The sequence below is a fragment of the Dermacentor andersoni genome, chromosome 4 (genome assembly GCF_023375885.2).
Source record: "Dermacentor andersoni chromosome 4, qqDerAnde1_hic_scaffold, whole genome shotgun sequence".
Classification (NCBI taxonomy): domain Eukaryota; kingdom Metazoa; phylum Arthropoda; class Arachnida; order Ixodida; family Ixodidae; genus Dermacentor; species Dermacentor andersoni.
Window position 1 is genome coordinate 169,460,772 of NC_092817.1, and position 25,906 is coordinate 169,486,677.

At 45.7% G+C, this 25,906-nt stretch overlaps 1 protein-coding gene across 2 annotated transcripts; it reads right to left on the reverse strand.

Annotated features, from left to right (window-relative positions):
* Positions 1-13,288: 13,288 nt before the first annotated feature.
* Positions 13,289-25,564, reverse strand: LOC129386627 (uncharacterized). Of its 2 annotated transcripts, XM_055074708.2 has the most exons (6): positions 25,213-25,564; positions 23,109-23,179; positions 21,202-21,338; positions 19,441-19,517; positions 16,964-17,090; positions 13,289-14,677 (listed from the first exon to the last, which is right to left on the reverse strand). In XM_055074708.2, the coding sequence occupies exons 2-6, from the start codon at positions 23,124-23,126 to the stop codon at positions 14,158-14,160; spliced, it is 879 nt and encodes a 292-aa protein (XP_054930683.2). In that variant the 5' UTR covers positions 23,127-23,179; positions 25,213-25,564; the 3' UTR covers positions 13,289-14,157. The 2 variants fall into 2 exon arrangements, with proteins under 2 accessions (XP_054930683.2, XP_072143666.1); XM_072287565.1 differs by lacking the exon at positions 16,964-17,090.
* Between the last annotated feature and the right edge of the window lie 342 nt (positions 25,565-25,906).

The following is a 25,906-nucleotide window of genomic DNA, read 5'->3' on the forward strand; positions in this document are numbered from 1 at the left end:
TCCTATTCTTAATCTACACAGAAGCACTTTCTTATGTCTAGCTGTTCTTTCAGATATCCAGTTCCCTAATTTTGGTTTGATAACGTGTAGCTTATTCAATACTGCATTATCCTATTGGTTCTGCCAGGACTTCCTCAGTTTTTGGCGTAAGAAGGGCTTAAGTTCTTTTGCTGGCATAGGTTTATTCATATCCGTGTCATTAAAGGCCACTGACGTTGCATTTTCGTCAGCAGCTACATTACCTTTTATGCCCCTATGGCCAGGTACCCAACATAGGACCATGTTTTGGTTGCACATTAAGGCTTGGCATAGTTGTGTGTATAGTTCACTAAAAAAAGGGTTCTTATGTTTTCGTAAACTCATTAACGCCCTTATTACCCTTAATGAATCTGTGAAAATGATGGCCTCATTGAGATTTCTTTGATATGTTTTACAGCTGAGAGTATCGCGTACGCTTCAGCTGTGAAAATACTTGTTTTGGGATTTAGAGCACCGGAGGTGCAAAAGAATGGTCCAAGAGCTGCATACGCGACACCAGCAGATGATCTGGAAGCCTCTGTATAAAACTCCGCACAGCAGTACTTCGCTTGGAGTTCGAGGAAGTGTGATAGTATGTGTGCCTCAGGTGCATGTTTCGGTATTGCAACAAAAGAGGTATCGCACTCCATGGTCTGCCATTCCCGAGGCGGTGGAAGGTGAGTGGGAGGTATTAGAATAGTTTCTGGGAAGTGGAGTTCTGTTTCTTCTGCCATTGCTTCCAAGCGCAGGCTCAAAGTAGTTCAAATAAGTGGGCGGTTACGGTAAAGTCTGGCAGCGGACAGGTCGCTAACGATGGAATGGCATGGATGTTCGGTGTCTGATTTTACCTTAGTGTAATGTGATAAACTTAGGAATGTTCTGCGTAGATGTAAGGACCATTCGTTGGACTCAACATAGAGACTTTCAACAGGGCTCATTCTAAAGGCGCCTGTTGCCAGTCGTATACCGAGGTTGTGGATTGGGTCGAGAATCTCTAGCGCAGTCTCTGTTTCGGAGTGGTACACCACGGCTCCGTAGTCGAGGCGTGATTGTATGAGACTCTTATACAGGCCAAGCAGACACTTCCTGTCACTGCCCCAAGTTGTTCGAGAGAGTAGCTTGAGGAGGTTCATGGTATTCAGGCATTTTTCTTTAAGATATTTTAAGCGGGGAATGAAGTTAAGCTTTGTGTCCAGGATAACACCTAAGAATTTGTGTTCAGAGCTGACAGTTAGTTTTTCTCCATTAAGGTTAATATCTGGTTGTGGTAGTACACCTCTCCTGTTTGAAAATAGGACACTTGCGCTTTTTATGGGGTTCAACTTAAAACCATTCTCGTCCGCCCACCTTGAGAATCTATTTAAGCCAAGCTGTAGCTGCCTCTCGCAAATGCTAACGTTGCATGACCTGAACCCCATCTTGCATCGTCCACATAGACGGAATAGAACAGTGTGCGAGGTTTCCCTGGTCCCATGAGGTTCTGTTTAAAGAGCACCCACTGTAAAAATGGGAGCGATATGCAAAAGCACCCATGTACTTAGATTTCAGTGCGTGTTAAGGGAGTTCATTTTAACAATAAATAACGAACAGCTCCCTACTCCACCCTGTGGTACACCTGTCTCCTGTATGAATGGCCGAGACTGTACGTTGCCAACTCTAACCCGAAACATCCTGTCAGAGAGGTAACTTTCAATTATTTTTAGCAGGTTGCCGCGAATGCCCATTGAAGAAAGATCCTGAAGGATCCCGAAGCACCACGTAGTATCATACGGCTTCTCCATGTCAAGAAACACTGATAACACAAGCTGTTTGTGGACAAACGCATCCCTGGTGTACATTTCCATGCGTACAAGCTGATCTGTCGTCGATCTGCCTTCTCTGAAGCCACATTGATATGGATCTAATTTCTTGTGTATTTCTAGATAATGTACCAGGCGACTGTTGACCATCTTCTCAAAAACTTTGCATAAGCAGCTCGTCAATGCTATAGGCCTATATCTATTTGCCAAAGAAGGGTCCTTACCCGGTTTCAAGATAGGAATTATGATGGCCTCTTTCTAAGCAGAGGGAATATGGCCGGACGACCATATAGAATTGTAAAGACAAAGAAGGGTTTGTTGTGTTAGGTTATTCAACCTCCAGTACTAAACGTATGGGAAGAATACGCATATAATGTCATGATACGTTAGCACGTCCACTTTTTCCACACGCAGCAGATCACCACAAGAAGAGGGTGTGCCGGCCGCATATGTGCTCAGCTGCTCTAGAAAAGAAGACCCGCACGGAGTGAGCCCATCTGAGGGCCTTCTTAAAAGCTCAGTTAATCATTTTTGTTTGCTATAAGCTAGTGCAAAAAGTGAAATAACTTCTTTCTATTAGGAATTTTGTACGTATGGCAGAAAAATTATGAAATGGTAGGACATTTTATTACTTTTCACCTCTCTGTCGGAATACCGTACAGATGTATAAGCAGCCATTTGTGCCTTGTTTCATCAAAGATTTCTTTTTCATGGTTAAAGAAAGGCATGTGTATAAAAAGTAAGCTAGGTTGCGACATGCGAAGCCGTTTCTAATGTTACATGAATGGTTGCTGAAATCAAAATATAGTCACCAGTTTCTTGCGACTGGAACACACACAAAGAAAAATGACTTTTGAAACAGTCACAGCACATGCACTCATGCTAAGCCCGGGACAGTATCAAGCTGATATGAGAAAAGACAGTTTCTTTCTAGCGATTACCGAGGCAAAGTTAGGACGCAGGCAAGAGCCTGATCTCGGAGAACGCAGGTACCCGAGAACGAGAGTGACGTGGCGACGTGACGATGCCCGCTCCCCTCACGCCACACCTGGCGCGCCAGTGCACACGCAGGCGCTCCCTTCACCCTCTTTGCTCCTCGAGACGCGCATGTGACTTGACGCCGCAGCAAATGGGAATATAGGTGTCGTTTCGCCGCTACAGACGCCGTCTATAGTGGTGAATGGGCCGTTTGATGCTTCCGCATCAAAATGCGACCAGTCGTCTGCAACTAGTGCTAACATAGCGACATGCGGAAAAGAAGTGAGTTGCTGCATTGAAATAAATACAACTGGGAACGAGTCGTTTCTAAAGGAATGGTATAACATTCCACTCCAAGTTGGGGATAAGTGTGGCTTGACAGTCGCAATATAATAGAAGCATATTAATTGTTTGATACATTGAAATAGATGGCCTCTTTCTTCTCTAATAAGCATCGACCGGAAGTTACAAGCACGTGATTCATGCACCGAACTGTCGCACCGCACCGAGGCTCCCCCTATAAATATTGCATCACTGATCCCATCAACAATACAATCCAATTTTTGTTAATATGGAATTGATGTGAAGACATGAAATTGTAACGAATCTATCAATTAAATTTCCTCGCATAGACACTGCCTCGAGGGGCATTTCAAGTTGTAGATGTTAAGTGAAATGCTTGTATATACAGTGAGTCTCACACCACCGAATGGGGTAACACCGTCTTCACGATGTTTTCGGAAGATGAAATATCACCGGAGAGAGTTTCATTGCTCTGAGTTTAAATGTCTCTCCTGGACTCCAAACACCTTAGGCCTATATTTAGATAATAGTTTTGATAAGTCCATGAAAATTGCTAATTAGTTCCATTGATTTGGATACATTATCCGCAACGCCATAGTGGTACTAACAAGAGGAAATTGTTCCATGTACCAGGGAGAAATTGAAGTTTGTGTTCACTTTCCTTTACCGTGAACGATAATCTTTCTTTTTCTTTTTTTGACGCTGTAAAGTGAACACAACTGAACACCTTCCTTATACGGGCTTTCTTAAGGAGATATTCCTTTCGACTTACAGGGGGATGACTTATTTTTTCCTTTTTTCCAATTTGCAGATGACCGTGAATATGCAGGGTAGTCACCATCGCGGTTCACGTATTTCAACGGTTTGTGCCAGCACACTTGTCCGATAGGTGGCCTTGGACAGCACGTTTTGTACCGGTGAGCTAGCCAGGGCCCCTCTGTGCATGATGGTCATAGATTTGACATTGGAAGCATGGCCACGTGTTTGGAATGCAATACATCCCGCTTCTATGTTCCGTGGCAGAAAGCTATATGCGAAGGAGAGCATGAAAAGCTTCGTGGATATTTCTTATTTGTTTGTTACGCTGGGTGTCGATTCACTGTGCATTGGTCACCTTCTGTTCTTTTCAGCCCTCGAGGAGCGCAGTTTTGGTCAGATAGATAAAATTAGCCTGACATATTACTTCGAGCGCGCCATTCATGGATCGGTGGAGAATTACGATGATTGGGATATCGCACAATTTCACAAGGCTGCTTCGCTTTCAGTAGTGCTGTTTGTCACGAACCTCGAGCAGGAGCTCTCCGCTGACCATTGTTATTACGTTATCGCCCACGCCTCTGGTTTCAAAGAACTGCGATCAACAATAGGAGAAAGTGTTGTAGCTTGGCTTGCAGTTTGCTCGCAGTGTGCTACATGAAAACAGTGGAAAGTCATTCGGTCATGACAAGGAGTTGGTAAGCCTTCATCGGCGCGTCTCCTTTTTTGGACACGGACCATCAGGTAGTCAAGTAAACGATAGGGTTCTCATATCCTTGTATTTTGCTTAAATAGCAATGGCAGTCTCCCAGCACGGCGTCAAACTAGGGGACGCTGCAGGACTTATGCAACAAGGGATATGCGAGCCGTACAGTGGTACTGCAACTCGATTAATTACACCCAAAACTGGGCACACTACAGAATGTTGAGCTAAGCCGTCTGAGAAATAAACAATTTGGAAGAGAGGAGCTGAGAGGAGAGAAAGGAAAAGCGAAAAAAAAAAACAGCAATCGAAGATGAGGACAGAGAAAGTCGACCGCAGAATTTTCCTGGATGGGTCAGCCCGAGGCATACGTGAGGCCCAGGACAAGGATGCGTGAAGCCTCCGGCGTGGGGCCTAAAAAAATCTCGGCACTCAGCTTGGGCTCCGCTGTCCTCATCGACTTTCTTGTGCATACGACTAAGCCGGGCATGATGAGGCACCGAAGGGTGCAATCCGCATGTTCTGGTGTCTTTGGCGCACACAAAACACCTGCTGTCACGTAAGCAATTGCGGCGTCAACTATGTGGTAACGACAGCGTCGTGTACGAACAGTGGAATGGACAATAGAACAGGACGCTAAATTATATGCGTTTTCTGGTTGTCGAACAGCGTCGAGATGCGATGACTGCATGATCGTTGGCGCCGATTTTAATAATTCCAGCTTACCAAGACGTCCTGAGCCAACGTTCCTACTTGCGGTCGCCTTACATGGTTTGCCGACTAACAAAACTTCAAATCGTATGGCTCATTCTTTTTGCACATATATGTATTTCGTACACATGCGGAATCGTCACAGTTTTAGTTTTTGGGCACTAGGAGACGGTCTGCTACCAGCCATTTTATCTTATTGCGCACAAGCGGAAAGCACAACTGTAAAGCACATATCGGGGGGCACATGCTTCCTTTTTGTTTAGATTACTTTACAGATGTGTTCTTTAAGCTATCTTCTTTGGATGCCTTCTAATGACCATGCTAGTGAGGCCCAATCGACAAGCATTGGTTATTGCTGTAGTCATTTTTGAGTCCGTTGATTAGCACAGAAACATGAACTTCCCCGATAGCAGGCAGTACTACAAGATTTAGTGAGCGCCACGTACTTAGGAATCCAGAAAGAGCCTTTATTTTTGTTGGAAACCTGGGTTGGAGTCTCCAAGCTATACAGTTCTTCCACATACGCGTCATGACAGTATGTATATATATATTGGCAGAAGTTTCTTGTCTGTTACAGTCTTGTAATTTAATACTGATAAAAATTCCTGAAACACGTAACGATGGCTCTACATCGCGGCAACTCCCCAACTTCAACAACCAGCAACTCTTCGATTCGTCTTTCCGTGCTTTTGTACATTCGCTGTTCACATGACTTCCCGGCGCAATCTTTAAGTGGTCAGTTATGTGTTCCCCTCGGTTAGGATCCGTTGCGTGACCTCGTGTATATTTTATATTACCAACTATATCAACGCGTAGAATAAGTATTCATCTCTCAAACTAAATTGCGTGTCCGTCCGCATACCATTCCGAGCTCTGCTGGTGTTCTTGTACGTTCCAGTGTATATTGCAGGATGCCCGGCGCCATATGTGTAGACATGTTCGTTTCGCTTTACAGTTGGTGACCATCACAGAATCGCGCACAGAATCGCGGAACTTGCACAGACTGCACGGTGAACGATTCAGTCATAACGGAGTAGTCGGCTCCTGTGTCCACTAAAGCGGCGTCTGTGTGAACATCGAGGAACACATCGAGGTTGCTAATTAGTATTGCTGCGTTAGTTATTTTGTGGCGTTGAATGAAATCTGGATCGCATTGCCTCGCACTGACGTCGTATCCTCTGTAGGAGGCGTGCTTTTCCTTTGGAGGTTATTCGAAATTGCAGCGTGTTGTTGCTACGTCGTGCAGACTGCTAGTTCGTGCTGTCTGCCGAATATGAGTTCATGAAAATACTGGCCACGTATTGGGCCAGTGTACAGTGGGCACTGCAGAGAGAGGTAGTGCCGCGGCCAGGGCGATGGGAAAAGTTGTTGGGCTCCCCCCGAGTTGAAGTCAATTGGTTGTGAATTTGACGTAGTCGCTCTCCTTGCTATAGACGTGGAGACTAGCGCGCGAGATATCGTAGTAGCATTTCACGGTATGGTTATCGGCAGTAGACGTGGCCTGCAGTTACGCTGTGACAGCAGAGCAGGCGGTGATCGGGTGCACATCATACGTGTGTCTTCCTCGGGGAACTGACTGAGCTGATGGGCGGCTGGGTTGGTGGCGGCCAATGGCGACGGAATCAAAGAGTTCCAGCATTCTGGTGCGGGAGTGGAGGGGTGCGTCGACGGCGGATGACAGTGACGCAGGTGATCGCTTCCTGCTTGAGATGCGAAGAACCAGGGACTCATAATGACTGCTGGATATGCTTTAGACGATGTCCGCAATCAAGGCTACTTGAGGCAGCGTCGAACAGAATATCCTACGCAATTACTCGCCTACAACGGCTCCGAGGGGCTTTAAGAGCTTGAGGGAGCCTAGTGCCCGTATTCTTCACTTCAGCGATAGCACTAAGCGGCTATGCTGCCGAGTGCGCATTGCCAGCATCTTGTCGATGGGGCTTCTGTGGGAAATTTTGCGATGGTCTTGGCCGGTTTACTAATTAGTCCGGCGTAAATCGTGCCTTAAACCAGGCATGAGAAAACACTCCTTCTCCGACATGTCTGGGTGGGCGTGCCTAAAAGGCGGCTCATATCTTCCGTGAAGATCGCGATGTGCTCATTCGGTAGCCGTGCCCAAGTTTATATCATAGTTTTGACCAGCTGCTTGCCCAAAGCGCTCGTGAATTTTCGTAGGAAGCCCCTGCAAAACAGCTCCCACGTTCTTATGCCGGAGTCGCGCTTTTCAAACCACGTCCTCGTGGTGTCTTAATGAAAAATAGTCATGACGCAGCTAGTCGCACTTTCAACAGTTACATCTGGCGATTTATGCTTTGGTGCCCAGCCTGCTTTCCGCATCTTAAACGATGATCTGTTGAAGAATGGTGGCTGCATTTTCTGTTGCAGGGCGTGCATCGCTGGCGATGCAAGGATTGTTATTGGGACTGCTGATTGGGCTACGATCTTGCTAGTATTCTCGGCCAGACGAGCGTACCCAGGTAGTAGTCATAGGTTGTGGCGAGCTCGCTGGCCGATAATGTTTACGTTGTTTTCATGGCTTGCTAGGTGTATCCGGTCCCAACAAGCACTTCTAGGGGATGCCACGTTGTAGTGATTGTGAACAGTACACAAACGAGGACCTTGAGTCACGCAACTAACTCTTTTAATATAGAACGGGACCGCAGAAAACGAGTTGCACTCGGGCAGAAAAATAGTTGCGAGCGTAGACGTCAATCATCCAATAAGTGATTGTCGGCTAACGTTTGTCGGGTATTGATGAATGATCCGTTGGACATTGTAGCATAATAGTTGGCGCTTGCAAGGCTTCACGAATGCACATTTGTATTCGTATTGAGCATGCACTTTGATTACGAAGGTTCGACTACATCATCATCATCATCATCAGCCTGGTTATACTCACTGCAGGGCAAAGGCCTCTCCCATACTACTCCAAATACCCAGGTCACGTACTAATAGTGGCCATGTTGTCCCTGCAAACTTCTTAATCTCGTCCGCCCACCTAACTTTCTGCCGCCCTCTGCTACGCTTTCCTTCCCTTGGAATTCATTCCGGAACTCTTAATGACCATCGGTTATCTTCCCTCCTCATTACGTGCCCTGCCCATGCCCATTTCTTTTTCCTGATTTCAACTAAAATATCATTAACTCGCGTTTGTTCCCTCACACAATCTGCTCTTTTATCCCTTAATGTTACACCTATCATTCTTCTTTCCATAGCTCGTTGCGTCGTCTTCAATTTAACTAGAATCCTTTTCGTAAGCCTCCAGGTTTCTGCCCCGTACGTGAGTACTGGTAAGACACAGCTGTTATAAACTTTTCTCTTGAGGGATAATGGCGACCTGCTGTTCGTGATCTGAGAATGCCTGCCAAACGCACCCCAGCCCATTCTTATTCTTCTGGTTATTTCAGTCTCATGATCCGGATCCGCAGTCACTACCTGTCCTAAGTAGATGTATTCCCTTACCACTTCCAGTGACTCACTACCTATTGTAAACTGCTGTTCTCTTCCGAGACTGTTAAACATTACTTTAGTTTTCTGCAGATCAATTTTTAATCCCACCCTTTGGCTTTGCCTCTCCAAGTCAGTGAGCATGCATTGCAGTTGGTCCCCTGAATTACTAAGCAAGGCAATATGATCAGCGATTCGCAAGTTACTAAGGTATTCTCCATTAACTCTTATCCCCAATTCTTCCCAATCCAGGTCTCTGAATACATCCTGTAAACACGCTGTGAATAGCATTGTAGAGATCGTATCTCCCTGCCTGACGCCTTTCTTTATTGGGGATTCTTTTTGCTTTCTTTATGGAGGACTACGGTGGCTGTGGAGCCGCTATAGATATCTTTCAGTATTTTTACATACGGCTTGTCTACACCCTGATTCCGCAATGCCTCCATGACTGCTGAGGTTACGACTGAATCAAACGCTTTCTCGTAATCAATGAAAGCTATATATAAAGGTTGGTTATATTCCGCACATTTTTCTGTCACCTGATTGATAGTGTGCATATGGTCTATTGTTGAGTAGCCTTTACGGAATCCTGCCTGGTCCTTTGGTTGACGGAAGTCTAAGGTGTTCCTGATTCTATTTGCAATTACCTTAGTAAATACTTTGTAGGCAACGAACAGTAAACTGATCGGTCTATAATTTTTCAAGTCTTTGGCGTCCCCTTATGGATGAGGATTATGTTAGCGTTTTTCCAAGATTCGGTACGCTCGAAGTCATGAGGCATTGCGTGTACGGGGTGGCCAGTTTCTCTAGAACAATGTGCCCCCCATCCTTCAACAAATCTGCTGTTACCTGAACCTCCCCAGCTGCCTTCCCCCTTTGCATAGCTCCCAAGACTTTCTTTACTTCTTCTTGCATTACGTGTGGGAATTCGAATTCCTCTAGTCTACTCTCTCTTGCATTGTCGTCGTGGGTGCCATTGGTACTGTATAAATCTCTATAGAACTCCTCAGCCACTTGAACTATCTCATCCATATTAGTAATGATATTGCCGGCTTTGTCTCTTAACGCATGCATCAGATCCTTGCCAATTCCTAGTTTTTTCTTCACTGCTTTTAGGCTTCCTCCGTTCCCGAGAGCATGTTCAATTCTATCAATATTATACTTCCTTATGTCAGCTGTCTTACGCTAGTTGATTAACTTCGAAAGTTCTGCCAGTTCTATTCTAGCTGTAGAGTTAGAGCTTTCATGCATTGGCGTTTCTTGATCAGATCTTTCGTCTCGTGCGATAGCTTGCTGGTAACCTGTCTAACGGAGTTACCACCGACTTCTATTGCACACTCCTTAATGATGCCCACAAGATTCTCGTTGATTGCTTCAACACTAAGGTCCTCTTCCTGAGTTAAAGCCGAATACCTGTTCTGTAGCTTGATCAGGAATTCCTCTATTTTCCCTCTTACCGCTAACTCATTGATCGACTTCCTATGTACCAGCTGCTTCCGTTCCCTCCTCAGGTCTAGGCTAATTCGAGTTGTTACCATCCTATGGTCACTGCAGCGCACCCTGCTGAGCACGTCGACATATTGTATGATGCCAGGGTTAGCGCAGAGTATGAAGTCTATTTCATTTCTAGTCTCGCCGTTCGGGCTCCTCCACGTCCACTTTCGGCTATCTCGCTTGCGGAAGAAGGTATTCATTATCCCCATATTATTCTGTTCCGCAAACTCTACTAATAACTCTCCCCTGCTATTCCTAGTGCCTATGCCATATTCCCCCACTGCCTTGTCTCCGGCCTGCTTCTTGCCTACCTTGGCATTGAAGTCGCCCATCAGTATAGTGTATTTTGTTTTGACTTTACCCATCGCCGATTCCACGTCTTCATAGAAGCTTTCGACATCCTTGTCATCGTGACTGGATGTAGGGGCGTAAACCTGTATAACCTTCATTTTGTACCTGTTATTAAGTTTCACAACAAGACCTGCCACGCTCTTGTTAATGCTATGGAATTCCTGTATGTTACCAGCTATGTTCTTATTAATCAGGAATCCGACTTCTAGTTCTCGTCTCTCCACTAAGCCCCGGTAGCACAGGACGTGCCCGTTTTTTAACACCATATATTGTCACGTGGTAGTGACGGCCAAGAAGGCAGTAAAACTGATTAACGAAACGAGCGTTTCAATGGGCGAATTTGTGCCCTCAAAAACAGGGTATACTTAAAGAACAACGGTAGCGGCAAACACACTCGGCGATCGTCGAAAATTTGATGAGCGGGTCAAGCGCGTCGGCTTTTAAAGAACCAGTCGTCGAATGTTCCAGACTAATCGTTCGAACCCGCGTGCCTTCCACAAAGTTCTACACCATTCGCGTCGGGTGATGAAATCAGATAACATAACGTTCGGCGACAACAGACAGCGGATAGAAGCATCGATAACTTTCCAGAAACTTCGGATACATGCAGGCGCGTCCCACGCTGTGCGATTACATTTGTTAGGCGGCGGAACGTGGTTGCCCGAAAAAGATAAGTACACGTGTCAATACCCCCCTCTTAAAGAGCATCGTCCCAATGATACAAATATAAGAGTGAAAAACAAAAAGACACTTATTAAACATAACAAAACAACGAAAAGAAACAAAGTGCAAAGGTCGGTTACGCGAAGCCCCAAAGTTCATTAACGCTGGTAGTATGGCTTGAGTCGCACAACCTGTACTATTTCAGGTCGTGAGCGGCGCCGCTGTGATAGGGAAATGCCGCCTGGCACGACCTCATAGTCCAGTGCGCCAACACGCCGGGTGATCTTGTATGGTCCGAAATAGCGACGCAAAAGCTTCTCGCTCAGCCCTCGTCGGCGTATAGGGGTCCAAACCAAAACGCGGTCACCGGGCTGGTACTTGAAGCGTCGTCGGAGGTTGTAGTGTCGGCTGTCGGTCCTGTGCTGGTTCTTGATTCGCAGGCGGGCGAGCTGTCGGGCTTCTTCGACGCGCTGGAGATAGCTAGCGACATCAACATTCTCTTCGTTAGTGACATGGGGCAGCATGGCGTCGAGCGTCGTCGTCGGGTTCCTGCCGTAAACCAGCTTAAACGGCGTGATCTGTGTTGTTTCTTTCACCGCCGTGTTGTAAGCGAAGGTTACATACGGCAGGACCGCATCCCACGTCTTGTGCTCGACGTCGACGTACATTGCTAGCATGTCGACGAGGGTCTTGTTCAGGCGCTCCGTGAGACCATTCGTCTGCGGATGGTAGGCAGTTGTCCTCCTGTGACTTGTCTGGCTGTACTGCAGAATGGCTTGGGTGAGCTCTGTTGTAAAAGCCGTTCCTCTGTCGGTGATGAGGACTTCTGGGGCACCATGTTGCAAGAGGATGTTCTCGACGAAAAATTTCGCCACTTCGGCTGCGCTGCTTTTTGGTAGAGCTTTAGTTTCAGCAAAGCGGGTGAGATAGTCCGTCGCCACGACGATCCACTTATTCCCGGATGTTGACATCGGAAACGGCCCCAACAAATCTATCCCAATCTGCTGGAATGGTCGACGAGGAGGTTCGATCGGCTGTAGTAATCGTGCTGGCCTTGTCGGTGGTGTCTTGCATCGTTGACAGTCTCGGCAAGTCTTGACGTAACGGGCGACGTCGGCGGTCAGACGCGCCCAGTAATACCTTTCCTGGATTCTCGACAGCGTCCGGGAGAATCCGAGGTGCCCAGCGGTTGGATCGTTGTGTAGGGCGGTCAGTATGTCTGGACGCAGCGCTGACGGTACAACAAGTACGTAGCTGGCGCGGACTGGGGAGAAGTTCTTCACAAGCATGTTGTTTTGTAGCGTGAACGGAGACAACCCGCGCCTAAATGCGCTAAGGACAACGTCGGTGTTCCCTTCCAAATACTCGACGAGGCCTTTTAGCTCCAGGTCTGCTCGTTGCTGTTTAGTGAAGTCTTCCGCGCTTATTATCCCAAGGAAGGCGTTGTCATCCTCGTCGTCTTGCGGCGGGGGATCGATGGGGGCGCGCGATAAGCAGTCGGCGCCGGAGTGTTTTCTTCCGGACTTGTATATTACCGTGACGTCATATTCTTGCAGTCTGAGGCTGCACCGCGCCAGCCGTCCTGAAGGGTCCTTTAAGTTAGCTAGCCAACACAACGCGTGATGGTCACTGACGACTTTGAATGGCCTCCCATAGAGGTAAGGGCGGAATTTAGCTGTAGCGCAAATGATGGCGAGGCATTCCTTTTCAGTCGTAGAATAATTGCTTTCCGCTTTTGACATCGACCGGCTAGCATATGATATCACCCGTTCAAGTCCTTCTTCCCTCTGGACTAGGACGGCACCGAGGCCTAGGCTACTGGCGTCAGTGTGGATTTCGGTATCGGCGTCCTCGTCGAAGTGTGCAAGTACCGGCGGCGACTGCATGCTTCGTTTCAGTTCTTGAAATGCCTTGGCCTGCGGCGTTTCCTACTTGAACTCGACATCACATTTGGTTAGATGTGTTAGCGGCTCCGCGATGCGTGAAAAGTCCTTGACAAAGCGCCTAGAGCAGACAAACATGCCAAGGAATCTGCGCACTGCCTTCTTGTCGGTTGGCTGCGGGAATTTTGCGATGGAAGCTGTCTTCTGTGGGTCGGGGCGTACTCCTGATTTGCTGATAACGTGGCCTAGGAACACGTGTTTTTTCTTCTTTTCTGCTGCTGATACCTTGATGCGCCTGCGCTGGCATGGTCTGATATTTAACTGTTTTCCTCGTATAAACCTCAGTTGTTAGTTTGCGCTTGTCCTGTCTTCTTCCTTGTGATCGTCTACAAAGCGCAACCAATCTTTTGAAGTACCTCCTTTCTCACATGCTTCCTAATTAGATATATCTCATTCTGTTTACACTGCAAGAACACTACGAATAGGGTTGATTAAAGCATGTTTGCTTGTACACTGTCAAAAGAACTGCACAAGAAGTTTCATTTAGCAAATGAGGGTCAAGGATCTTTTGTGGACATATCAGCACTCTAGATGCACAAAACACAATTTTGCAGCCCATTAAGGTTTGTCTTGAAGTCAGTTTGATAAAGCAACGTTCACCATCAACAATGTTCATGAAACAGTGAGCGCTGGCCAGGACCTGCGGCATTTGTTGACATTGAAGCGCCCCAAATTGTACTGGCGACGAAGTCTTGTTGCGCAATTTCGAAAAAACCAGACGGCATCGCTCACATCTTGCATTCCTTCTGGCACACATGCCTATCGCGTGTTTCTTTGTCTGTAAAATGACATCTGCACTGCGTACACTCATACGGCGTTTTATCCATTTGCTTTGTCAGGCGGTGACAACAGAGATTTGCGTTGTTCTGAAAGGACCTATCGCAGATTTCGCGTTGGCGAAAGCGCTCTTTCCACATTGCTAGCCTACATGTCTCTTGAGATCATATTTGTTTTTGAATGAATTAGCCCATTTTTGGCACACATGGCGTTTCTACTCTTCGTGAGTGTACTGATGTCTACGGAGATTCGCCACCTTCGTGAATGATTTACCGCACGTTTCGCAAATGTAGGGTTTCTCACCTGTGTGCGTGCGCTTGTGGTCTTCCAAATGACTGGACCGCCGGAACGATTTATCACATATTCCGCATTTGTGGGGTCTCTCGTCTGTATGCGTGCGCTTATGGTTATATAGATGATTAGACTGCCGGAACGATTTATCACATATTTCGCATTTGTAGGGTCTCTCGTCCGTGTGTGTGCGATGATGTTCAGCTAGGTGATCTCCCCGGTGGAACTGTTTACCACATGTTTCACATTTGTGTTTTTTGCCGGTACTGTTGTGTACACACTTGGACGTCTTCACAAATGACTGCTCACATGCTTTGAAAATGTGGGCTGTGTCATCTGTGACTTCCTTGGCGTGCCCGTGTAAGCCATCCCGTTTGCTCGAAACGTTGCCGCAGACACCGCACAACTCTCGCTCTTCCCTGCCTCCGGTTCCAGGAGCATTCCTGCAAGGACGCGGACAAAAAGTTAAAAACGGCCTACTCTAGTTAGGGGAGGTCAAAATCACATGTTGCCAGTTCAGAGGTTCATTAACTAAATCGTGCGTTAACGATAACGCGACTTTGTGAACTTAGCACTACCTTGCAGCATTTTATATTGGCTCTCGATAGGGGCACTAGTTTGGCGTAAATTGAACACTGTTGCCTTTGATGGTGTGTGTGTCTAAACTTTAAAATAATAAAGACCCGTACCTGTCTCACATAGGGTATACACAATGTAATAAGTAACGCGTAGATTTGGTATTTGTTGCTACTCCAACGGAGAAGAAATGCCAGGTAAGGGTGGTTAGATAAGGAACTTAGCAGATCTAAACACGATGGTATTTTTCTTTCACTGCAATAGAGACACTTTTGCCGGTATATGCCATTGCAATTAGCCATTTGAGGCTCTCGCTTTAAGAAATGGAAATGGCGCAAAGGCGAACTATCTGCTTTAATTCTGACAAGTGTAGGTGGAAGGACGCCCTGTCAGACATCATACGTATTATCTCAAGCCCTTCATATCGAATAAAATGACAAACTTCCGGGTTCAAGATTTCCTCTATTCTTTGTATGGAGTCATTTATTTTTTACTCGCATTCGAACTGCACACCGTTCCTACCGAAGGCATTGTGAGAACGACACACAAGTAATCATGGCCCCCCATACGTAGCAACCGCAGATACGCCAAATACTTCAGTGTTTTCATGTAGAATGGATTAAATATGCTACCGAAGAAGGTGGTATTTTCTTTTGTTTTTCTCGGTAAGGTAATGAACGCTGCAACCATTGAATTAAGGCATTGCTGCTACGACATCTTTTCAACCATTTAGTATAAAAATACAAGGGGCAGTAGAACAGAGATAGCGCATATGGTGTATGTCTTTTCTACACCATTTTGCTCGTTTGAAATGTCTACGCTAAGCACTAGATGAACATTGGTCTCTATTCTTGCGGTAATGGCTTTTTACTTGTATACTTTTATTTATTCTTGTGGTGGTTGTTTACATCACTCATGGAATGTTCTGGTTTGGTTCGTGTGGTGTTACCTTGTGCATTGTTTGTATTCATGCCAGCTTGGCCGGCATCAAGACCAGAATATTGAATGAAGAAATTAGAACTATCAAACGATCAAGTTTCGTTTGATAGAGCCAGGTAAATCCCGGCAAATTATCCATCACAAGTTTTGTTCGAGCTTGAAAGTGGAAAAATTATGAAATCACTAGGTTTAAAAAGAAATAGAAACTTGGAATTTACAATGTTACCTACAGCAAAAAAATACATATCGCAGTTCTATTAGCTGCATTTTCTGGAGCATCCTAAGCGAACAACTTCCTCGATATTCGTTTGCAATTTGTTTGAAACCGATACAATGTGTACGAGGTCGGACTGATGATCTACCTATAAAACAGAATATTTCAGAGCGCTGTGTAATACATGAATTCTGAGCGCTTTAAATGTGTTATTTCGTTTAGTTAATTTAATTGTGGCGGTGTTTTCATTGAGTTATAAAGATGTAATCTTGTTACATTTGTTTCTCCACGTTTCTTTAAATATTTCACGAGTCTAAATTGAAACTCCTTCAGGTAAAATATAATCACATTTTTTTTTAAATGCGACAAGCTTCAATACTCGTGCAGTGTGTTGCCAAGCAGATTCATTTCACTTTTCCAAGGTATTTAGGCAGTAGATTCTCAGCTAAAGGTTTTGTTTACGCCGACGCCATATTGTCTGAACAGTACTTATGTGTCACTTAAGTAATCGCACCATTTATCCCTCGCGCAAGTGCGTCACTGCCAGCGTAATTCTTGCAGCAAAACAGGAAAACACTTATTTCATGAGCCTCGGCTCCTATGAGTGTCTCTCCTTTCCAATCGTTACATATTCCACAATGAGGAGCGAGTAAGCAGGCCAAACCTGCAAGTGTACCGCACATTGCGGCGTGTTTTCAGGGTGGAAAATCGGGTGACCTTGTGTAGCTTCGTGGTTGCGGCATGGGGTGTGTACACTGCCGTGTGGTGTCCGGTCGCTCTGTTGGAACCATAAAGTTTGTTAAGGCCTGTTTCGCCAGCCGAACGCTCTAAACTGCCGTTGCCGTACATGCTTCAGCCAGCAGAAGAGATGGAATTGCCTTCCGACGGTAATTTCCCCTCCCAAGGTGAAATTACCGAGTAGGGGCATATTGTTACACGGGTAGCCATACCTCTGTGTCTGAGTTGCTTTTTAATGGAAATTTTCTAAATGTGAACTTACGTGGCGCCGTCTTCAAAATTAGCTGATGGTTCCTCCATGCCAGTGCGACATGTGCTTGGCGTTGCCTTATCCATGCTCCTGACGGACCCTAGGTTCTGGCAACTCATACTGCCATTGTCCGCGACACCTGTATAACATAAATGTATAGTAAATGTGTTCATTCGCCGTAGTGCAACGGCAATTCATGGGATATGGATATTTCATGCTTATGGTGCAAGGAAAAGTTTTTTAGTGGAACAGAAAGTTTACTGGGGTGCTTCTGTACGCGGTGCTTTTTTCTTTCTGCAACTATATCTTGAACGCATGCAAGAACTTCGTGGCAATGGGGAAGCCGAGCACGATCAAGAATGTGCAGTGTTGGATTCTTGTGAAGATTATCACGTTTTGTCTCAAGCCGGGGGCAGAACATGTGCACGACGGCGCTCGAAGTGAAAAACAACATGTCGGACTCTTGTGCGAGAAACACTTGACCCAACATATTTGCTGTCTTATCCAGTAGTAAGCACACAAATGCATCACAAATTTCTTGCTTATTATTCATCTATTACATGTAGAAGGATTGTTAGTGTGTACCAAATGTTATTTTGTACCGTTTTGACGGATGCCCTTAATTTATTGACCTTCTATGACACATAGGTGCGTCTTCGAAGTACGTACTCGCCTTTCTGAGACTCGTTATCTGCACCCCATTTCGTGACTCCTGTAGCTGAAATTTATAACCACCGTCTGTAAGCACTGCAGGTTTTCCAACTCATTACGAGCGCTAAAACTGCTGTTCTCGCCAATGTTCCTGTGTAGGCCATCAAGAGACTATAGGGCGAATTTCAAAAAGATTGCGCAATACGCATCTGTAGTAGCCGTATTGAAAACAGTACATTAGCTTGGAAACAAATGCGGAAGTGTTAATTCACCGCGCAATGTCACTGAACTATGCAACGGAAAGCCCCCAAGTACGTTACAAATATGGATTGCATGGATAGCACTACAACTATTGTAGCTTGGTGCTCTTCTTCCCTATAACGGCGCAGAAATTGCACGAAACTAAAAGGAACACGCGAGCGATTTAAAAGGTGGATGTTACGGCAGAACCCTCTTTAATATGACCATCGACGGTACTGCAATTAGCATTAAAACTGCAGGAAGACGCGGTTATTTTTTTTAATGAACCTTTACTTACAATATGAAGGGGCGCGGGGGGAAGTTGGCTAAGAATGTTTGCGGCATTACTACACCCACATACCTTAGTGTCTCTACCTCTGATCGTACGCTACTGGAAACATTCAGCGCGGATTCCCAACCACAGGAACTAAAGATATCGGTTTCATCTTTGGCTTCAATAGAATTACGGTGTGATAGCAAAGGCGTTCTTAAGGAACTCTTTTTTTATTGTCTGGCATTCTTAACTTTACAAGTTGCACCGTTAATGTCGCAACGTTCGTCAGGCCTGCAAAAGAGGGTGCGCAGATACTGGCAGAACGAATAACGCTTGACGTATCCAAAAAAACTGATCACCTTACAAAAAAGAACGTTCAGTTTGGAAGGCCGGTGTTTAAGCATGGCGCAGATTTTTTCGTTAACAAAGCGTTACAATTTTTAAGTAGTGGCACACTCATTCGAAATGGTTGGGTACTATGATTGTTACTCATTGAATACCAATAATGTTTACGTTTCAGAAGCGCATAGTTGTGATGTTTATGGAAACGTTATGGCGACAGATTGCAAACAACTTCCCAACAATTTTGTTTCTCCTTGCGTCGCATTTTCATTAACATTTGAAGGTTGTTTATGCTGGGCATGCGGCTTTGCATGTTTGGTAATAAAAAAAACCAAAGGCTCCAATAAAAACTCTTTTGTGGTGCTCGAAATTGTAGGCTATAACTTCTGCATTCGGCCATAGCAGGATATTTCTGCTACTCGTAACATACTATTGGTGAGCAATTCTCACACACTGCCTAAAACGTGACAGCACCGTTAAGGCACTCCGGCATAGACATCTGAAGCGCCACACTAACTACACATCTCACACGGCATTCGCATCCTAGCACTTGCTTTGTGAACCAGCTTTATCTGTTTAAGGCAAACATTATCATGATGTTAGAAGGTCAAACCCACGGTGATTCTGCTATGCAAACAAAATTTTCGACCAATGGTCGAACGATGATTCTACTTACTACTGAAGTATACACTGAAAGGAATGTCCAATCTCGGCTTCTGCGCTTATCTAGAAGCGTGCTGTTTAAGCCCACGGATACAAATTTATTCAAAAACTTCTATTGCATAAGTTACGTATGAATTTGCATATATTCAGAGGAGCACAAATTTCTTAGTAAGGACAGCTATAAGCTGCTCATGCGGAAGCCATCTTGGCCGCTCTGGTAAATTGCATCTTTATACGCAATATGTGTACCACTACTACGCTAACCTTGGGGGCTATCTGCCATGTTTGTGGTAAAGGCGAGGGACAATCACCTACGTACCGTCGACGTTGCAAGTACCGTCGGTCATAGGCATGTGCTGCATATTCCCCTGGTAACGCGAGGCGTCGTCAGAAATCCTGCAAATAATAAAGTATTGATTAGACAGTTACTAGCTGTGACAAAAAAAAAGTGAAATTACGTTCTATTAAAGCAAAGTACGGAAAAAGAAAAATCGTGTTTTGTAAACGAGCTGCCCGCAATGGTTCGTTCTGATTAAGTACCGACCATGCTGGCTGACATAGGGCGAACGGCACACCCGCGCCAATACATGGCGCTGAGCACTCGTCCACCATAGATGAAACGGCGCATTCACTTGCACGAATACTGTCAGTTTAACTGTTAAAGTACGCACAACGTGTCCTTGTAGTTTGCTATATAAAATGTTTGCTTCACTTGCTACAGTGACAGAATCCCAACAGTAATTTCGGAATAAAATCTTTCAGAGCAGGTAACATGTTTTTTCATCAATAAAACAGGTTGATGTATAACAATGACACTATGCAGATCCGAGCTTGCCCATGACCGTGCGTGAGATTTAACGCTCCACGGCGGCATGGACGCAGAATGGGGACAGGATGAAATCCAGCAGAACGATCCACTCCTTACTTTTTATGAAATAACCTTTGACGATCGTCTTAGTAGAAGGGCCTATCCTCTGCCTCACCCGAAGTTAGACAGGTCTCAGTCAGTTTCACTTAGAATGCTCCAGCTAGGCTCATTCCCCTCGCAGGGCTTTCTCAGCCCTATCTCCCTATCCGCCAATCTGTCTCCCTATCTCTCTATCCGTCTCCCTATCTCTCTATCCGTCTCCCTATCTCTCTATCCGTCTGCCTATCTCTCTATCCGTCTGCCTATCTCTCTATCCGTCTGCCTATCTCTCTATCCGTCTGCCTATCTCTCTATCCGTCTGCCTATCTCTCTATCCGTCTGCCTATCTCTCTATCCGTCTGCCTATCTCCCTATCCGTCTCCCTATCTCCCTATCCGTCTCCCTATCTCCCTATCCGTCTCCCTATCTCCCTATCCGTCTCCCTATCTCCCTATCCGTCTCCCTATCTCCCTATCCGTCTCCCTATCTCCCTATCCGTCCGTCCGTCCGTGCAGATGGTTTCTGCTATAGTCATAGCAAAGTCTTAGCAAAACGGTACAATATTTGAATATGTGGCATATAGTGAAATTATTGAAAGTCTAAGAATTATCGCTGCCTCTCACTGCATTGCTCGATTGCTTTAGACACACGCCGTGGTTGCTCAGTATCTATGGTGTTAGGCTGCTGACCATAAGGTCGCGGCATCGAATCCCGGCCATGGCGGCCGCATTTAGATTTTGGGGAAATGCGAAAACACCCGTGTACTTATATTTAAGCGCACGTTAAAGAACCCCAGGTGGTTGATATTTCGGGAGTCCTCCACTACGGCGTGCCTCATAATCAGAAAGTGGTTTTGGCACGTAAAACCCCATAATTTAATTTCAATTTGTCGTTAGACGGACGCTTTTCTCTTTATTATCTTTGTAACCGAATATGGCGTAGTACCTACGCATCTGACAAACCTGCAAGAGTGCTGAGCATGACAACCATGTGAGCACCACCTCCACCATACCGCATGCTTAGAATAACGGTTGACATTGTGTGCGTTTCACGCATCAGAGCTCTCCTCCATAGAAAAAGTTCTGCAGTAAAGTCATAGTTGCATCACGGGCAGCATTAAGCACCGTCTGTGAGTTGCTTTGTGCAAGGAAATAATTCCAAACGTAGGCTCACCTAGCGATGTTCTCCGGAATGACCAATCCTTCCTCTATGCTAGCGTGGCTTGTAGTGGGCTGTGCGTGATTGATGCCAGTGCTGGACGCCACAGGCGGGGAACTGGTGATTCCCGCTTTCAGTGACATGTGTATGGCCTGAGAGAATAACAGAGGTGTTAGGTAGTCACTGCGCTAGGGTCGATCAACGAGCGTCAACATTTCGTGCTAACAAAAAAAGTCCTCAAAGATTTAGTTGGGGTTTAGTGATAGGGTAACCTGACTTCAGGGCTTCTGTATGCGGTGCTCTTTCTGGAGATACCTCTTCAATACATATGATGAAAGAGACGTGCGTGACGGAATTTATGCAATGTTGAATTTCCCCCAAAATATGTGCGGCATTTAGTACACCAGAACAGAACACGACAGTGTTCCATGCTGAAGGCGAGATTGCGCATTTCTAACGCAATAGCGTTACGGGCCCCGTGTTGCAGGATATGTGGTGTCTGCGTCCGGTCCGGCGCCTGCGTTAATCGTCTTGTGAGCAAAAAATCATACCGAACTACGCATACGGAACCACGCAGGCCTTCCGTGTAGCGCAAAGGCGTTACTGAACTTAGCGAATTTCTCAAAGTAAAATGCGTCAGAAACAACCTAAATTACGACTTGCACACAACCTAGAGACATGATAGCGTGAGATTGTTATTTTAATACGCGGGAAAATATTGTTTTAAGCAGGCACTCAAACACAAACCCATTTTCCAGCGTTTCTACCCCTCATGCAGCGACGTGCCCGGCTCCGTGCAAAACCATCCAGATGGCGCTCGCCATCGAGAATAAGCGGCCCACGCAACAAGCCGCGTTTCTACCAGGGAGGTCGTTTTCGTGCGCAGCGTTCGCCAACAACGTTTACCGGTAAACATTACGGTTACATAAGATGCAGTTACCGGGAAGCGCGAGAAGCAGCCAGAGATCACTGAATGCCGTTGCGTCTCACTCTTAAAGGCGAAGCTAAAGCGTCCTGCAAATTTTGTTCTGTCTATAAATGGAGTCGAATCTTGGCTCTACATTTCCAGCAATAAGCATATTTCGGGCGATACTAAGAGGCTGATGGAAAATGCGCAAAATTGCGTAAGCAAGCTTTTGCACTAACCTAATGTGCTTTAACCATAAAGGCCGCGTTCTCGTTATAGTAAAGCTCCTTCTGTCTAAATATATGAGATATACACGACAACCATTGCAATAAATTTGGTGAGACTTGTTGCACTTAATTGAAACATTTCAAATGTAGTGACTGCAGCTGACAAAGTTTTGTTTTAGCAGTGAATGTCCTTACGAAAATTTTTCGATGTGGAAGAATTTGTAAAAGCTGAAAAATATCAATCGTTCAAATCCAATAGAGCGGTATAAAGGAAAACACAAATTTGGAAACAACATCTAATATTATATCTAAAGTGGTCAAAATGATGTAATATGCAGCACTCTGAAATACAATATGTTGTGGGTGGGACACATTGCAAAACGCTCGTAAACATTCAAAATTTCTGTACGTTAGTAATTCATGAATCAATATGGGTCGCCTTAGGTGCATTAGCACATGAAGTTTTACAGAGCTGTGACATCTCTATGTTTTGGGAAGGAGGGTGGGGGGGCCGAGCTAGAAACTTGCAAACTATGTCCTTGTCAGTTGTGTCGTCAAAGTATGGCTTGCATGCTGTATGGCTTTCAGGCACCAACGTCCACAGTCAGCCATTCGGTCAGTTTGCATAAAGGCTCTTCATACGAAAACCCACAGGTGACGCTCGTAAAGTATGTCGTTTTGTGCAGTAAATGCCCTGCTGTGGTCACCTATGTACCTGCGCTTTCCTTTGAAGGTTCTTAAGCGTCTTCGCAAGTGGTATTGATGGTCGAAGGCCATTTGGTACATACCAGTGACGTCCGTGCCATCGTTGTGGCTGCTCAACGCGTTCCACAGGTCTTCGAAGGAGTCGTCACAAATCCTAGAATTAGACATATGTATCGGTATCCCACTCTTTGCTTCCAGGTAACGCGGGAAATATCTTAAGAAGGTTTTGTCAAAGCACAATTTGGAACAAGCGAACTGCTATTTTGTTAAAGAGCGTGATGCACGTCATGTTTCATTTTATCCAAATGCTCACTTGCTGGCTGGCATAGGGCGAACCCGGTGTAACACGTGGAGTGGGGAGCGACAATTGACCGTAGTCGAAACGCCTCCTTGATTTGCGCGAAACGTTTTAAGTTTCGTTTAGTTTAAAACTTAAGTTTTAGTGCACTTTAATGGTTCTGATTAGTGCTTTCTAGTTTGCTACATGCGTTCGGTTTCCTTTTGTCGTGGCGTCAATACCTCGTGGAACTGAATCGCAACGATAATCACCCAATGGTTTCCAGGAAACATTCTTATCTAGTTGTTCTATAAAATAGGGTGAGGCTCCGAAGAAGAGGCTGCGTAAACGTTTTAATGTTTTAATTCGAAGCAGAGCTGCAATAAAGAGATGCTCCTCACGCGTCAGATTGGATTCGCAATCTTCGTAATCGTACTAGAATTTTGACGGCGATTTCAATCAATGACGAACCATGGATCCATTACATTAGGAATCTATCTCATAAATAATTAAAATTACAAGCAACATGACTTTCACAAAATAGCAGAGAACCGAGAGTTGCCTCTAACGGAAGACTCATCTTGAACACTTGAAAAGAGAAGGACGCCGTCGGTTGCAGTTAAGCATATGCGAAAAATAAACGTGTTCTTATGAGTTTGCTTCACGTATGGCCCGCGCTGCTGCGTCTCCGACAAATTAAGTTGAGTTACAGGGGCATGAACAAGGCGCGAGTTCAGACATAAGCCTCAGAAAAAAAAACTAAATGAAGGGACGCGCTACTGCAGTTGTATACCGCAAACCATTCTTACTTGCGACTTTACCGTGGCAGTAAAAGAAGGTTCGAAAGTTACTCTTTGAAACCTGATATAGAACACAAATATGCCTATAAGTTTCACTTCAGCTGAAAAAGCAAGAGAAATCATCAAGGTGACAGCCGCGCAATAACAGCACGCGTGTACGGTGCGGAAGAGTTTTATGTTAGGCAATAGACAAACGCTCGTACAGGGGGCACATCAGTCGGCAAAGATAGTCATCCAGCACGAGATGACATTTCAGAAACCGTCCGACGTCTGCGCGAACACGCGAGTAAACGGGGGTGCGAGAGAGAAAATCTGGCGACTTCTACTCCTTGAATATCTGACGTTGCCTAGGTGCTACGGAGGAGTAGTTTCTTCTCTCGTTTTGTATGCGCTTGTCCCTATAGTGCCGGCATCGCGGAATGAGGTCGCGTGCTGGCCATGCCCATGCACCAGTTTGTTTACGCTCCGATGCTAGCTGGTGACGCGGTAAATCAGGTGAAGCAGTGGGCACTGACGGGCCATGTGGTGATCGCTGTTTCTAAAGGTACGTCGGCCGTAGCTGACTTGCTTCGGTTTCGCTAGCTCCATGGCTCCCGCCTACCGATTCTTTGCGCATGTTTTTGTGAAGGAGGTTTACTTAGCTCAGAGGGGATCATTAGAAAAATATGCGTTTGAAATGTAACGGCGAGTAGCATTCGAAAGGCCGTGAGGGATGTTAGGCTGTTGTTCCGAAAACATTAGGGGTGACCTCGAACTCTGGCAACGCAAAGCCGTAGCCACTGGGCCACCGCAACACATGTGCGGTGCGATGACCATACACGAGGGACCAACATGTTCTTCGATAAAAGCATTGCTTCCGGCAGCAACATTCATTTTGGCTTTAACGATAAATAGCCGCAGCTATGCTTCCCGTAGCGATATGTTGGCATAACCCTTGCATCGACGCGCGAAAAAGCTAAGAAAGTCGCCCACGCAGTACGCGGCATGAAGTTTTCTGTCAAAGGCCTGCTTAAAAGAAAGAACAAATCTATAGCTATCAACGCCTGCGTTCCTTGTCATACCTACGGGGGTCACTATTCATCGAGAATTGTTACAAGCGGCAAGACTCACGTAGCGCAATAGTCGGACGTACACAAAGCACCCTCGGAGAATTCCTGGCTTGTGCTCGGCGTTGCTTCGTCGCCGAAGGTAAACGCAGGAGGCGTGTTTCCGTTGTCGCTTTCTTGAGCCATGGCTGTTTCGGCGCCTCTGGAGCACTTGCGTCGTTTTCGTGACAGAAGCACGCGGAATCATAGCGCATGCGCACTGAGTGCCGACGATGAAAGGGAACCAATTAAACTTTTGCCTCTTTGTAAACTAGAAGATAACCGTAGGAATCATCTAAAAAAAAAATAAAGAGACGATAGCGTGCGCCACCACCTCGACGCTAAAGTGCTGATATTTTAACGCTAGAAAAGGCATCCTGATAACCCGCGCTGTCTTCCCACCAAATGATCAAAGCAGTGTAACCCCCTCTCCCAGTTAAATACCGTTCACATGAAATGCCGTTATTAAGGCGAAAGCCTTAGATGACTCATGGGTCGAAAATTTGTCCGTCTGGCGTTATGCCATCAAAATTCTAGCGCGCGCGCCAGTATTTCTTTATCAATGATAAAAAACAAAGACTTCGAGCGCCTTTCTTAGCGTTCAACAGACGCCCTTCTGATTATGCAGTGTGGCCACAACAGTGCCTGCGTGTGGTTTACATGGTTTTGTTCATGTCTGGCGAACAATGTACACGTGTCTTTTGACGTTTTGAGGAGTA

Bases quoted from the DNA above. Each gene is read 5' to 3' on its own strand.
- LOC129386627 (XM_055074708.2), bottom strand. The intron at 19,518-21,201 runs GTGAGCCTACGT...TATTATTTGCAG, and splicing joins ATTCCGGAGAACATCGCTAG to GATTTCTGACGACGCCTCGC. The intron at 14,678-16,963 runs GTAAGTTCACAT...GCGTCCTTGCAG, and splicing joins AATTTTGAAGACGGCGCCAC to GAATGCTCCTGGAACCGGAG.